This window comes from Acipenser ruthenus, chromosome 7, assembly GCF_902713425.1.
Source record: "Acipenser ruthenus chromosome 7, fAciRut3.2 maternal haplotype, whole genome shotgun sequence".
Lineage (NCBI taxonomy): Eukaryota > Metazoa > Chordata > Actinopteri > Acipenseriformes > Acipenseridae > Acipenser > Acipenser ruthenus.
This window is the reverse complement of record NC_081195.1, coordinates 43,602,504-43,618,555: the sequence shown is the minus strand read 5'-3', so window position 1 is coordinate 43,618,555 and position 16,052 is coordinate 43,602,504. Positions and strand designations below refer to the sequence as shown.

Below are 16,052 nucleotides of genomic sequence, written 5' to 3'. Positions count from 1 at the left end.
TTTGAAAGCCATGAAGTGAGTTATTTGAAAAATATAGCAAACGAGGGGTGGGGCGGTGCTGGAGATGCAGTACTAAGTGTCCTGTTGATATGCAGTGCCTTTTAAACCTGTTTTACTGTGAAAAAAATACTTTTAAACAGTGCGTCTAAAATAAACTGCGCGTGTGAAAATAAATTGGACCTGATGCGCCTGAGACGCACTGAATAAATGGACCACAAAGGGTTAAAGAACACTTTGGTTAAGAGAACACTTTGCTTGCTTCCCAAGGGGTGTTCTCTTAGCCTGAGACTACTGAATTACTTTATTATAATGCCCACAGTATTTTCCACTAAGACTACATTTGTAATAACTGGCAATAACATAAATGTGTCTTACAGTAGTTTTTTCTAAATTGGCTACAGTCCAAGATAAGTTAAAAACATCAACAGAGATGTTACTTATAGAAAAGAACAAAGTTCTGGAAGTTTTTTTTTAAGTTTTGGAAAGTATTTTATTCAATGAACAATATTATAGCATGTAAACCCAATGTCAACCATAAATGTTTTAATTATTGATTTGAAATTGGCTTGAATTATTTAGCAGTACATAGGTTTAAGTTGTGTAAAATCACTAAACAAAAAATAAATTTTTAAAAAATAAAGCTTTAAAAAAAATAAAACAGAACAAAATGAAAGACGTAACAGGTTTTATTCATACTCGAAACAAAACGAAAACAATTACAATTAACCATTGTACAAGAAATAAAACAACTTGTGAACGCTGGGTCAACAGTATTTCTGCCACCTCGCTCATGTTACATTGATAGTGTTGATGTCAGCTTTCTTTGTGAAGTACATTCCTAACCATACTTTTGACCCATGCAGAATCTTCTCCCAGTTCCTACATTTCCATCACTAGACATAACTAAATGCAATTGAGAGTTTCTGCCATTATCACTTAGAAACCACATACACACTCTGTCTACACCAGGGGTATCCAAACCTGGTACTGGAGGGCCGGTGTCCCTCCTGGTTTTTGTTCCAACTGTGTCCTAAATTACTTAATTGGACCAATTATTCTAATTAAGTAATTTAGGGCACAGTTGGAACAAAAACCAGGAGGGACGCCCCTGGTCTACACCATGTCATGTTGGATCCTTAGCAGTTAGGTAATACATTTTTACCATCTACCCTTTGATTTGTTTCTGAAGGTATTTAATACATTTTAGAAAAAAATATATATCAAATTAAAATACCCACGTTGCCCTTAGTAAACTAAGTAAAAGCTTCATTATGATATAAAAAATAAGTATTCCAACGTTACTGTTGAAAAGCAGGAGCATGACAGATAAAATCCAGCTGTGAATTACTGTTTTGCATTAAATAGTCTTTTGCACACAAACAACATTGAAGGACACACTCTTTTCTAGTGAGACAACCCTTGTCCTTTACACTTTTCTACTTAGAAAACCCTGTCCATCACACTTTTCCATTGAAAAAAACCTGTCCTTCAGTTTAGTAGCACCCCATCCACCTCAATAATACAAAACTAGCGGTGTCAATATCAAGACTGAGATCACTATGATCTACATCCATTATATGTACATGTAAAAAATAAACAGACAGAAAGGATCTCAATATAAACTCTAACTTTCTTAAGCCTGTCCAAACCAAGTTTCCTTACAATTGGATAAGCAGCTCTCGAAATATTTATAAATATGTGGCAGATAACATTTTTATTTTTATCTATCTAGCTTGAGTTGGACAATATCACAATTAGATATGCGGTTTGCAGTGGTGTAACTACTAGTTAGTGCACAAATGTTGCCTCATTTAGTTTAGCCATCTCATGTTTTCTCTGTCTGTCGAACCATACCGATAAAGAATTTTGTGGTTGTGAAGTGTTCTGAAAAGTTCTTTTAACTCATTGATCATTCCGAAAAACTGACCACAAAAGCCATAAAAGCTTTGGTCTATACCAACATACAGTATCCTGGAATGAACGTGCAACCTTGTGGTCAAATGGCATTGAAAAGTTACTGAACCACACAGATTCCCCACATTGCATATATTAACTATAATACTACAGTATATCATTTAACTTTCTACAATAGTACACTTAAATTTGACTTGGTGACTCAAATTGTCAACACATTAAAACAGAATGCAATGATTATGTTATATGGTTTATTGATTTTCATGAATTCTTCACATTTTACAGAAGCTATCCTTTACTGTAAATGTCAATAAATAAACATCAAATCCAGGAGTAAAAATCACTACAGATGGGTGTGAATTAGTGTCTGAATACTAACAAAAACCTACAGCAAACAAGATCTCTCCCACGAAACTGACAATACCCCAAAAGCAAGCCCAACACCAACTGGAAAAAGAACAAATCCACATAAATATAAAATAATTAACACCGGTACATAAACTGCAATGAAAGGAATAAAAATAAGCAGTTTATAGTACAGAGCGGTGTTTAATTCAGTTGCCATGGATCCCATCATACATGGAATACTGTAATAAAGCAAACTACCTTTGTTTGTTTTTTGTTTGTTAAGTCACACAGGTCATCATGCCAATGTTCTCTCGATGTTCACCTTAACTGGATGAGTTTTGAACACTTCCCTGTCATTCGAATTAAAAAGGATGCTGCCTGTAACCTGTGAACACACTCCCCTGTTAATACTGTTTTCTTTTTTTTTTTTAAACACAAATCACAATCATGGGTCATCACTTCCAAAGTTTCACTGCTCACATCTCATACTGCAATCTTCTATGTAAATAAACACTACAAATTCAAGACAGCAATGTGACTGAAGAGGGACTTCGATTTAGACAAAATTATGGAGCAAAAGGACATTCAGAATGCATCCAGAACATTTCCTCTGAAGACACACTGGTGAGGCAGTGAAATGACTTTGGGAGAAACAACGCAGCTGATCAACGACCAGGGTGTTCGTGTTTAAATAAAAATACCAACAATACTCGGTACACAGGAGGTAACAACAGAAAGTAGTGAAGACATTTCAAATCACAGAATTTACTGTAACGCTAAAAGCAGGTGTTTACTGTCTGGTCTTCAGTGCTTCAACCAACCTGCAAATAGATCAGAGAAGAGACATTCAGAAAGATGTTTAAATTTAGTAAAACAATAACATTTAGTAAAACTGTAAAACTATGCAGTATTCATAAAGCTTCTTTTTAAATTTATAAATCATGTTTGCATTTATAGAATATCTATTCTAAAATGCAACTCTTTCAGTCAAAAGTATGCATTAGCACAGCTAAGCCATGTGTCTGTTTTTAAAAGTCCATCTAAAATGCTTTTTAAAGGATTTTATGAAAACTCTTTGTAATTTCTTTGAACGTCCGGATGAGCAAACAAAAACAAAATAATCTAGGCATCACACGTTTTATTTGTGGAGCAGGATTTAAAGCAGTCACACGTTTGTGCCTGCAAGCATAGAAATATGCATTTTCTTTATTTATTTTTGCTGTGCCTGCTTTCTATAGACCTCACAAATATATAAAACACCAGACTTTATGCAGCATACCATTCCATTGCCTCGTCCAATCCAGTGCCTTTAGTTGCAGACGTTTTAAATATCTGCCACTTTCTGTCTTTTAGTGCTGGTAAACCAAGTGAATTTGCTACTTCTGTAGGTGTCATAGCCTGTTCCATATCCTGTTTGTTTGCAAACACCACCAATATAGCTTTTTTGAGTTCCTCTTCCTGTAATAGAGTGTACAACCATTTAGTTTAAGTACGTATGGGTGTTTCCACAATATACTTGTACAGAAGATATGTGTCCCCAGTGGGTAAGGAAATCTGTATTCATTATACTTAACAAAAAATATAATATCTTGAAATTTTGATTTGGCAACAAGAAGCACTATAATATTTTAGGGTTTCTATGATAGATATGTATTTTATAGCAATAACATCTTCAACATTAATGAATATTTAAACTGTTCCATTACCCTTGCCAATTTTATTTACAAAACATTTTCATAAAATCAAAATAAGGATTATTCAAATTTTACACATACAAAGCTGCCTACTGTACTATTTACTGTAAATGTAGAATTTTATGAAACCACACAGGTTTCCTTACCTCCAACATGGCAACAAGTTCCGACTTGGAGATCCCCATTCTGTCTCTATCACAGCTGTCTACTACATAAATGATTGCATCAGTGTTGGAGTAATAACATCGCCAGTACGGCCTAAAAATAAAGGAGAACACTAATTAAATAATTTAGAGCACATCTATTTCTATAGTACTGCTATTTTAGTGACGAGACAACACAGAAGTAGGGATGGGAATTTTAAACATTTAAACTCCAAAGTGGTTAAACGTTGAATAATATGCTACGTGACAAATTTCACCAAACAAATGTTTTTTAATGTATTGATATACAGCAGTCCGTCGCAATATTATAAAAAGGAAGGGGTTTGGAAATTGCCTCCAAGTAGCTTCTAATTGGTGCAACAGAAAGATTGACACTGGGGCGGGTTTTGTTCTTGGTCGATCTGGCGCTTCATTGGTGCACTCTGTTTTTCTGCTCTAGTAGGCGTGGTATGGTATCAGTTCCACGGTGCAATAAAGTTAATGACAAGCATTTTTTTCTGAAGTTTGTTACAAAGCAAAGCCACGTTTGTAAGTATTTTGAGGAACCGGACGAGAAAACCTTGGTATGCAAATAATTATGCCAAACAAAATTGCCATACCACAAAACACGTTCAGTGCTTCATCATTTGAAATGAAAACATTCAGAAATTACTGTGGATGGAGTTTAAAAAAAGCAAACATCCATAATAAACAGAATGCTTCGGCTGACATTTATTTAGCCCTTACATGGATTTTAAAAGGACATTTAAAAAATATATATTAATTAAAAGAATACATACGTGTTAATAAATTATGTATAGGTAATTAATGCCATAAATTAACTCATCAAAAATTTGAATGGAGTGAATTTCAATATACCGTATTCCTTCGAATATAAGACACACTTTTAAAACCATTTTTTGCTTCTCAAAAATAGCCTGCGTCTTAAATTCGAGTATAGTGATTTATATTAGAATTTTAAATCACACAGTAAATTTAAAAGTAAGTAAAGTCCACATATTTAAGCAAAAACTCTGTTTGGTTTTGCAATAATTATTACAGACAGAAAAAAGTGGTGAAAGAAAGACCGAATCACACACCAATGAAACAGAGAAATGATATTACAGGCACAAAAACAAACAATGTCACATTATATAGATACCACAATAGGAAGTGAGACAGAAGAGAAAAATGTGAAAAATGTGAATTGGTAGTACATTTGAATACAGAAAAGACAAGCCATAAGCTGTATTTTGTTTTCTATTTTTTAATGTATTCCATTACAGTCCTTACATTTATTTGTAGTCTTCTAAGATTCTGAGTATACATACTTTCCCATGGCGCAGTTTCTCATTAACTACCGAGTCCGAGAATGCACAAGTGCATTAATAAATAAATAAATACATTTTTATAAATGCGCTTGCAAAAACTGCGATTGACTTGATTTTACAGTTATCATAAGTTTTCTGTTGCATTTTCTGTAAACATTAATGTGATTTCTACAGAAAGTTGTATTATTTGTTCTTTCGTTTTTAATATTTTTTAAATTCTGTTAACTGTTGCTTGATTAAAATAAATACAAATAACAATAATGTATTGGCATTTACTTGAACAATGTAGCTTGAAAGTACAAGTCCAGTACATAAATATCAAGTTACAGGTATATGAACTGGAAAAACATGGAAACTACTTCAAATGGAAAAGAGTAATGTTGAAACAGAAAATTGGTGTACAAATGACATACACAAATGATTCTGGATATTTCTTATTAATTTTATTACTACAGATTAGCACAAATTGAGATAACACTTCTTTAGGAGATTAGCATGAGCTACTATAGGACATTTACAGCAGCTTCCCTTTTTGGCTGGTGCTTGCAGTCTGCCACAAAACACTGCAGTACACAGCTTACTGGCTTTAATTGGTATTCAATTAAAGTATGACTACTTACTGTAGAAATCACATTATGTTTATGTAGTACCCTGGACAAGGGTAAAAGTTATTAACGTAGATTGTATACACTCTATTTAAGATTTTCAGTGCAATACTGTTGTAGCTCAATTTTGGCAGAACGTTTTGCCACGAGAGGCACTCAGATCGATAAGCCAACTATACAGCTGGTGAGTGCATAAGTAGCCCAGGTTGAAATTTTTAACCAATCGCATTTTGCGCAAATATCCCTTATTTCATCTGGGAGAAAAATAAAAAACTGAAATATCTTGCTTGCATAAGTATTCAAACCTCACACATTCATATTTGGTAGAGCCACCTTTCGCTGCAATAACAGCTTTAAGTCTTTTGGGGTAAGTATGTACCAGCTTTGCACACAGTGTCGGAGTGATTTTGGCCCATTCTTCTTGGCAGATTTGCTCCAGGTTGTTCAGGTTGGTTGGACGACGCTTGTGGACCGCAATTTTCAAATAGTGCCACAGATTCTCAATGGGATTGAGATCAGGACTTTGACTGGGCCACTGTAGGACATTCACTTTTTTGTTCTTGAGCAACTCCAATGTTGCTTTGGCCTTGTGCTTGGGATCATTGTCCTGCTGAAAGGTGAATTTCCTCCCAAGCTTCAGTTTTTTAGCGGACTGAAGCAGGTTCTCTTCCAGTATTTCCCTGTATTTTGCTCCATCCATTCTTCCTTCAATTTTAACAAGATGTCCAGTCCCTGCTGATGAGAAGCATCCCCACAGCATGATGCTGCCACCACCATACTTCACTGTAGGGATGGTGTGTCTTGAGGCATGGGCAGTGCTAGGTTTGCGCCACACATAGCCAATGGTAAGGTAATTGTGTCCTCGTCAGGGCAATTTCTTTCATCGGTGTAAACCGGGAGCTTCCACACCACAGGGGTTGAATACTTATGCAAGCAAGATATTTCAGTTTTTTATTTTTCTTAAAAATATTTCCCAACATAAAACCAATGTCACCAATAATTGATTTTGAGTTTCAGTGTTTTGAAATAAAATATCAAACATAATGACATTTCAATGTACCATTTGTAATTCAGTAATATGAGAGAATTGGTCAGGGGTCTGAATACTTCTGCAAGGCACTGTGTATATATATATATATATATATATATATATATATATATATATATATATATATATATATATATATATACACACACACACACATATATATATATATATATAGTATTTACTTTCATTTTGGTACAGTTTACTTACAGTATTACTGGATTACTTTTCACTTATATTGGTATAACTTGCTTGCTATTATTGCAAACAAAATAGGTCATATAAGATTGATTCAGACACCGGAAGTAAAAAATAGTTTAATGCGTGATCGGGTGGTTTTGAAAACAGTAACTTTGAAAGAAGGTTTTATTTTGTGAAAAAGATGGTGAAGACCTGGAGCCAAAACCATCCTTTAAATTTTGCACCAGAGTATACAGCAATAGATGAATACACCTGCCGCTCACCTCTATATGCTTTCAAAGATGCTCAAATTCCTCTATGTGCTCGCACCAACAACAAACAAGCAAGTATGCGTCATAAAGTAATAAGTTCTTGTTTACAGAATTTTATTATTCATCACAAATCTTGCATATTGATATTTTCCTGTTTATAAAAAAACATTTGTATTCTTTATAAATCTTGTGTTTTGTATGTATTATATTTACAATGTTTTATTTGTTTGTTTTGTGTATGATGTTTGTGTTATTCTTTTCAAAAACACATATTTTTTTGTTTATAAAATTAAAAGGTATAAAATCTTAAAGTATAAATCTTATTTTACTTCTGTTTTACTGCCACACAGGGGGATAATGGTAATGTTATATGTATTACTGATGTATGTTATATTTTCTTTCTAATAGTATTTTGCAGCAATTTCTGGAGTTGAAGGGGTTACAATCCAAGTCTATGCTTTTAATGAATTACCTGATACTTGTCTGTCCTCCCAAGTCCCAAACTTGAAATTTAAGATTCTTATATGTCACTGTTTCAACATTGAAACCAATCGCTAAAGAAAGAAAAAAAGAAAATGTTAGTCCATCTTGATCTTCATGGGTGATTTCAGATGAAATAGCTAATACCATAATTATTTAATTATTTGATTAATACAACGGTTTTCCAGAATACACAACTGAAACACCACAAATGTTTAATAAACCAAGACAGGTAAAAGGCTTTTAAGTCCAGAATAATTTTGAACCAAGACTCTTTACAGAACTTCAAAGCATGCTCTTCATCTATCGGTCTAGTCTATATTGATTCTGCAAAATATCAAATTCTTCAATAAGAACTCACCATTGCTCCCACATATCTGTGCAATCTGGGTTAAATGAAAAAAGTTAGATAGCAATCAGTAAATGAAGCAGATACTCACTGGGGATAGTGGTGACAACCTCCCCAACTTGTAGTCTGTACAATATAGTGGTCTTTCCTGCTCCATCTAGACCAAGAATCAAGATTCTCATCTCCCTTGTCCCAAATAAACCAGAGAAAAGCCTGGAGAAGAAGACACCTTAAAAGAAGATAAGGAGATGACATATGATTGTTATATAGCAAGATATATTCAGGTAATGATCTACATACATAATTTACAGTACAGCAGTGAATAGTTAAACAAAACAAACACCACAAACAAAAGGGCACGTTGGCCAAACAAATAAGTATTGTGCTGGTGAAAACAAGCACGCTTAGCAGTTGTTTCTCTTTTGCTCGCTCTCTCTACAAAACCCGTCTCGCCTCTGACACTCTCCGCTTTAGCGCGGACAACTGGAGGCTTTTATATTCTGGCAGAGGGGTTAACTAGCTATTAATTCATTATTACCCCTCGGCCATAAGAACATAAGAACATAAGAAAGTTTACAAACGAGAGGAGGCCATTGAGCCCATCTTGCTCGTTTGGTTGTTAGTAGCTTATTGATCCCAGAATCTCATCAAGTAGCTTCTTGAAGGATCCCATGGTGTCAGCTTCAACAACATAGTCTGCACGAGTTTAATAAGGATGCGTGACTGTCAGCTAGTTAAATAATCAGTAGCTGATCCGTCACGCATCCTCACAAGGTTTTTAAAATGCAAAACAATAACAAATAATCGGCTTTCGCCGTAATATAAATATAAATCATAATATAAAATAAATAATAAACAAAGGGGTGGGACACTCCGCACCAGTAGCAGCACCAGTCTTACCAGTTCCAGCAGTGTCCAGTAAATGCCCAGTCTTACCAGTTCCAGCTGTAATCAGTGTCACCAGTCTCAGCATTAACCTCAGCAGCAGTGAACCAAACTCTCAATGAAGGTATAAATCCATCTACTTATTCATATTTATAAGTTGTATTTTTCTTTTCCTTTTAATATCACATATTTCTAACAATGTCAATAGGCTAATTTTAGGTTGGTGTGGTTTTGCTGGGAGACAATTTGTTTTCAAAAATATGGGTCATGAAATTTCAAACATCATCCAAGGTGGGTCACAGGCTAAAGAGTTAGCGATGTATATTGCTTTGCAGTTTGTATTAATAGTCTCCAGGCTTTATAAGATGATAACTTTCACCTTCATAACATACAGGATAATATTTTTGCTTCGGTAATTGTAATCTATTCTTAGCTACCCCCCTGATCAGTCCTCAAAGAGCAGGGCACAAAACTTTACAGCCAGTACAACGTTGGGCTTTTACATCTGAATATGTTGATTTCCATGAAGCTTTGTATATTTGAAAACTTGAGTTTTGAGTTTCTTTTTTTAAAATTACTGAAAAAAATAAATGATCCAAAAAGGTATATGCTTCTGTGGAAGTTAAAATATCGCTGATATTATTAAAAATGATACTTAAAAATGATTCAACTGAATGCTCTGATCAACTCTTGCACTGAGGCAAATTGTTATTAGCAATGAAAAGACAAATGCATTCTGATTTAACCAAAATGTTACGGTGGACCCCTTGTTTTTACCTTCCCCTTACTTTCTTGTAATTTCCATTTTGTGAATGCCTGCAGTGATTGTTGGCAAAAAAAAAGGTGCAATGCATTTATTACAATGCAGGTTTAACCCTGATAAATAACGTTCAATAGCCGTTTCTCATATTATTATTGTGTTTCCGACTGCATATCTTCAGAACCATATTTCACTTGTCACTTTTACTTACTATACCAGTGGTGTGGCTAGACCTCCCGATTAACAACATGTAGCCCACGTTTTGCTGGAAGGAGACCTTTATGATCCTTAACCGTACCCCCCCCCCCCCCCCCCCCCCCACTTAAAAAACGCTTAGGGGTTATTATTATTATTATTATTATTATTATTATTATTATGTAGGCACATCCACATACTCAGTTAGCAATTATGTTATACAGAACATTTTTATTTCAACGTATGTAACTTTTCAGTCTATTCAACAAGAAGATGAAAAATATCTTGTCTATTAAAATTACATTCACCAGGCACATGTTGGATTTGTTGCCAATAACCACAACATTTAATGTCACATCCCCACCTCTGAACTACTGCATATGATGTGGTACTGGCACACAAATGCCAGCAAACCACGTCCATTTCCTGGTTGTGAAAATTCACATTGTATTTGATTAAACGAAATTGAATATGCCGCGTGTAATTTTAAAGTGTGATTTGTTTTGAATAACTTACCCATGTTGTTTTAAGTTAGGTTTCTCTTCTTTATCTCGTTAAAATTACCTTCCCAACTGTGTTGCTGCTCAAAATCTCAGTGACGTGTCGCTTTTTTGCATGTAAAACTATGGGCACCTGGGTAGATTTCGATTCGACACTACTTTCGACCTGTCTGGGAATAATAGTAATATTTTAAACCAATGATTTTTAATCAGAGTTATTCAAGTTTTTGTTCAGTTTTTTTTTATATATATATATATATATATATATATATATATATATATATATATATATATTTAAGTACTTTGTTGATAAATGTAGTCACTGTGGCGAATGTGTTATTTAATTCGTTAACAGCTAACCCACGGACTGAGCTAACATGACACAAAACCCTCGTCATGTGATAAGAGTCCATACCACCTAGTGCGATGATATAACAGCTTCAAAGTGCTGTAATGTGAATCATTATTTATTGCTGTGTGCAATACATAGCCTATAATGTTACTATGTCGTTAAGAAACCAATGGGACACCATTTTCCACGACTGGATATACTGTTATAGTTGTGGAAACTGGTGTCCCCTTCGTTTCTTAACAAGTTATATAGGCTATGCGTTGTGTATAATGTCCTTTGAGACTTGAGTGTTTTTAAACCTATTCTGCTGTCAGGTGGAGCTATGAAAACATAAGGGGTCAACTGGAACGAACTTTCAGAGTTAGCACGGAGCTGTGTACTAAGTTGAGTACTTTCTAATACGGTACTATAAAGAAACCTAACAACTTAATTATTGTATTTTTAATTTAAAAGTTTTAAACTTAAGAAAAGTGTGTACAAAAATGTATTCGCACAAAAGTAAATAAATACTAAGGCTGAATTGCCAGTTTTATTTACCTTTTTTTAAAAAAAAAACAAAAACTAAATTCACATGTATAATCTAATTTTTCTAAAACACCACCAAAATGAAAGAAGGTGTTATTAGTCCTCATTATTTAATTCACACACAAAACAAATATATTCATTTATACGACCAAAGTATTGTAGACTGTAGGTCGAATCAACACAGCTGACAATAATTAGGACATATTAGAGGTATAGCCTAAAAAGCTTCATTTCTCAGTATATCCATACGAATGCAATCATGGCCAGTCGTGTGCAAAACTACGCAGTGGAGCAAAAACTATTTTGTTGAAACTGTGAAGGAGGCCAAAATGATTCCACAACAATTCTGCAGCGCACAACTGCATGGAATTCATTTTTAAGCAGACTTAATGCTGCCTTCCCAGAGAGGCAGCCAAGTACAATAGTAAATTTAAAAAATCTGTGGAAGAGGCTGAAAGTTGAGACACTCAACGCTGTTACAAAACAAAGCCAACAGCATTAGTCTGGAAAGCTGTGTCCCAGGTTTACAGCCTAGTACAGTCAATGGTACCACATCTACCTGCGGCAGTGGAAGGTGCTGTTGATAAAGTGGAGTGGAGTGAATACACGAGAGGCTGTCCCTAAAACACCAGGTCTAATTTACTAAAATTATTGTTCATCAGATTAAATATTAGGTCTACAATTGAATATTACGTTACAATAATAAAGTATACTGGTACTCTCAACAGGTGCTGAAAAAGACACGGGGCGTGAGGAGGAACGAAGACACTTCAACAAAACCAATGTCATTTATCCAAGCAATTGAAAGGTACCTTTCTTTTTGTCTGTTCAGCGGGTATTCCACTGCCAGTCAGATCCCAATGTAACTTAGACAGGAGGTTCAGTATGCCACACACCACGCACAGCGTCAAGTTCCAAGTCTTTATTTATATATCACGTTTAAAAACAATAGCACACTTGAGTCATTTGTGACATCCCCACAGCATCAAAAAAACCCTCTTAGAAATAGCACCTAAAATGAGTGCAACCTAAAAATGAACCTCCCCCCCCCCCCCCCTCCCGACCCCTAGAAATACCATAAAACCACCAATAAAACAATACAATCCTGATTTCTACCCAGTGCACTGGTATACCTAAAACCCTATCCAAAACACTAAAATACAAATACAATAAAAAATACAATAACACTTCCCCCTGGATATCCCCCAGTTGTCTCAGCAGCCACACTACTTAGTCTGTAACTGGTGTTGTAACTCTGTCTCCGCCTGTGAGTGCCCACTCTCTGCACATATGTACTGTATTACCAATTATAACATTTTGTTTTAGGAATTATAAAGGAAAGGGGACTGTAGCGCCAGCAGGAGTGGTTCCCATGTTTCTGGTGGAATCTCTCGCTTGGTCTCCTCCACTCTGACGGCGACTTCATCTGCAACACAAGAGGCTCATGCTTCAACTTCAAAACAAACCGAAATGTCTTTAAGAAATATATTTTGTACTTGTAAAGATTTGCCAATACAAACACCCAGAATACAGTTTCACAACTCGGTATTACACAAAACACTGCAGGATTGTCCACTACGTGAAATATTGAACCTATTTCTGATGTACCAGACATTGACAGAGAAACTTTAGGGCAACAGATTGGACATTCTCCTCTGGAACATTGAAGTGGAGAGAGGGGATGAGGGGGAAAGAGATGGTGCAGATATAGGAGATACTGGGACAGCAGTGCAGCCATCATGAATGGGTCGTCAAGCTGTACGCCAGCGAGCTTGTCCTCATTTTGAGAAGAAAATGTTAGATCTGTCCCGAGAAAGAACACAGTTTAAAAAGAAAATTATTACTAGGTCAGGAAATAAGAGATAAACATTTATTCGAGAAGTTAAAGGTATTAAAACAAAAGCAGAAATCACATAAATACAAAGAATTATATTATCGTACAAAATTACAACTGCTTAAACTTAAGCCAAGGGGACACTAGTCTACATGTTGCTAGAAAATGTAGCATGAAAGCTGTTGCTTCAACATTGTTGCTTCAAATTTCAGGGGACACTGTTCTACAGTATGTAGAAATTGTAGATAGAATGATGATGGAAAACACAGAGAAGACAATACATAGATGATATTTCTATATTTATATTATGTTCACTATCAAAAAGTTTATTGGTGTTATTCAGTGTCCACATAATTTACCAGCATTAGTTAAACTTAAAATAAACTTTAACCTTAAATATGTATATATAGGATTGCATTAGTAATATTTACCATTACCCTCGTCATTTTTTATTTGAATGTGTTATTTTTGTCTTGAATGTTTGCTTGAATGTGAGCTGAGCCTAAAAAATAATTGGCCATTCTAAATTGGGAGAAAATAATAACAAAATTGGCAACGACTAAATTAATCTGTGTGTGTGTATATATATATATATATATATATATATATATATATATATATATATATATATATATATATATATATATTAAACTTTAAAAACCAGCTGCAAGTTAAATACTTATTTTACTTCCTACCACATTCTATTTTATAGACATTTCTGTCAAGGGATGGAATTACTTTATTTTCAGTGACCTGAACCTCTTGCTAAATAAAGAAACCCAATCATTAGTTTTTTTTTTTTGTTTGTTTGTTTTTGTATACAATATATAATTTCTTGGATATGAACCCAGGCATTAAATTTAACAAATACATACAAGAAACAAACTAGAGCCTACATTTGCTGGATTGATTAAAAGCTGTGTCCGATATGTCCACGATAGATGCATTTCAGACACTAGAATAAGAGTCAACTTTACAAAAAAATTACCAATCAGTTATTAAAGCATTGATCCATGCAGATTCAAACCACACCTTATTAAACCACCTGGGGGGGGGGGGGGGGGGGGGGGGGGGTATTTTACATAATGTTTTATTTGACAATATTAAAGAATGGATTCAACATTTAAGTGATATGCACATACAATGTTGCAATACAAACAGGACTCCTCTGGTTAATTGTATATACTGTCTGCTTTATAGCCTACCTCTGCTTCAGAGTAAAATGGGTAACTGACTTTCTGATAACATCAGAACTTGAGTTGTCATTATCGTACCCTAAAACAATGGTGCAGGGAACAAATCTGCTTTGATTCACTTAGTGATATATACATTGTTTTGTGGAGCAATACTAAAAACACACTTACACCGTGACATACTAGAGGTCCATTCTCTCATGAGAAAATTCATCAGCATGATATCAGAATGGAAGTCAACCTTTGGAGCCTTCTGACTGTCCTTGTCAACGACTACAATAAAATACAATTATTCACAAGTAAACATTTCTAAATTGTAATATTTAAGTGGATCATGACAGTTTGCACTACTTTTTACTCTAAATGTTTTATAGCCAGCATGTTGTAAACCACTGTAGCAATATTTTTGGTTACTTAATCAGGTGTTGATGTTGGCTTCGTTTTTATTAATGTTTAACATAATCGCCACCGAATGCATGACTTCAATACAGGCGTTACAGTTTTGTTCAATGGCTGTCCGCACCCACACTATAAAAATTGTTCCAGCACCACTGACAATTTAGGATCCAACTAGAAAATTCTATAATCTCTATTTGCCTTTTTCATTGCCTTACCCCATTGGCGAGATACTTTTAATAATGACTCCACTATAAGCCTCACATCCTTTTTTAAAGTCCTTGTCTCCTATTTCCATTCTGTTTATTTTATGCTTATTACATGGATTATTATGCAATACTTTACATTTCCTAACATTAATGAATTTGCCACAAGTGTGCCCAGTTACAGAGAAGGTTTGAATTCCAGAACCCTGTCCAGTAACTTTCCAAACTAAGTGATTTATGAAAAACAGCAATATGGATATTTTCCTCATTTCAGCTTTAAAAAAAAAACAAATATACAAGAAATGCTGGTGTTAAATATTGTTACATTCTTTGAGAGGAGCTGTGGCATCAATAAGTGGTCCTCTGTTTTATTCAGGTATGTTATGCATTTCTCTTAGTCCTGAATTGTATTGATAAACAAGTTCAAAAGGTCATGTCTCAATAATACCTGAACATAATGAACAAGTAGTAACTTACTGGGCTTATGTGACCTACACAAGGTTGGTGCAGTGCATAACCCTTACAGGTCCCTAGGACTCCAGCCACTGCACCAAGAACCACATGGACAGATAGAGGCAACTAACAGCTAAGTATTTCCATATACCTTTATTATAAATATAAAAAAAAAAAATCCTCCAGAAGAGGGCGTCGTCACTGCATCCCTGCCAGCATGGTATTTTGCCTCCACCGTTCAGTCAATGTCCACTCCAAGAGCTCTCCCGTAATACAGCACAGCTGGTAGCTAACCCTGTAAGTGAACGGCAGAAATTACCGGCTCGTTTACAACGAGTTGCAAATTTTATAACGGGTTAATCTATGGATTAACAGCAAAATAACATCACATT

At 34.9% G+C, this 16,052-nt stretch overlaps 1 protein-coding gene across 1 annotated transcript; it reads right to left on the bottom strand.

The window, feature by feature from the left end:
- Positions 1-668: 668 nt before the first annotated feature.
- LOC117416055 (ADP-ribosylation factor-like protein 1) lies at positions 669-10,847 on the bottom strand. Its single transcript, XM_034027086.3, has 6 exons — positions 10,718-10,847; positions 8,453-8,590; positions 8,005-8,086; positions 4,103-4,214; positions 3,542-3,720; positions 669-3,083 (listed from the first exon to the last, which is right to left on the bottom strand). Exons 1-6 carry the CDS (start codon positions 10,719-10,721, stop codon positions 3,053-3,055), a joined length of 546 nt encoding a protein of 181 aa, XP_033882977.1. The 5' UTR covers positions 10,722-10,847; the 3' UTR covers positions 669-3,052.
- Between the last annotated feature and the right edge of the window lie 5,205 nt (positions 10,848-16,052).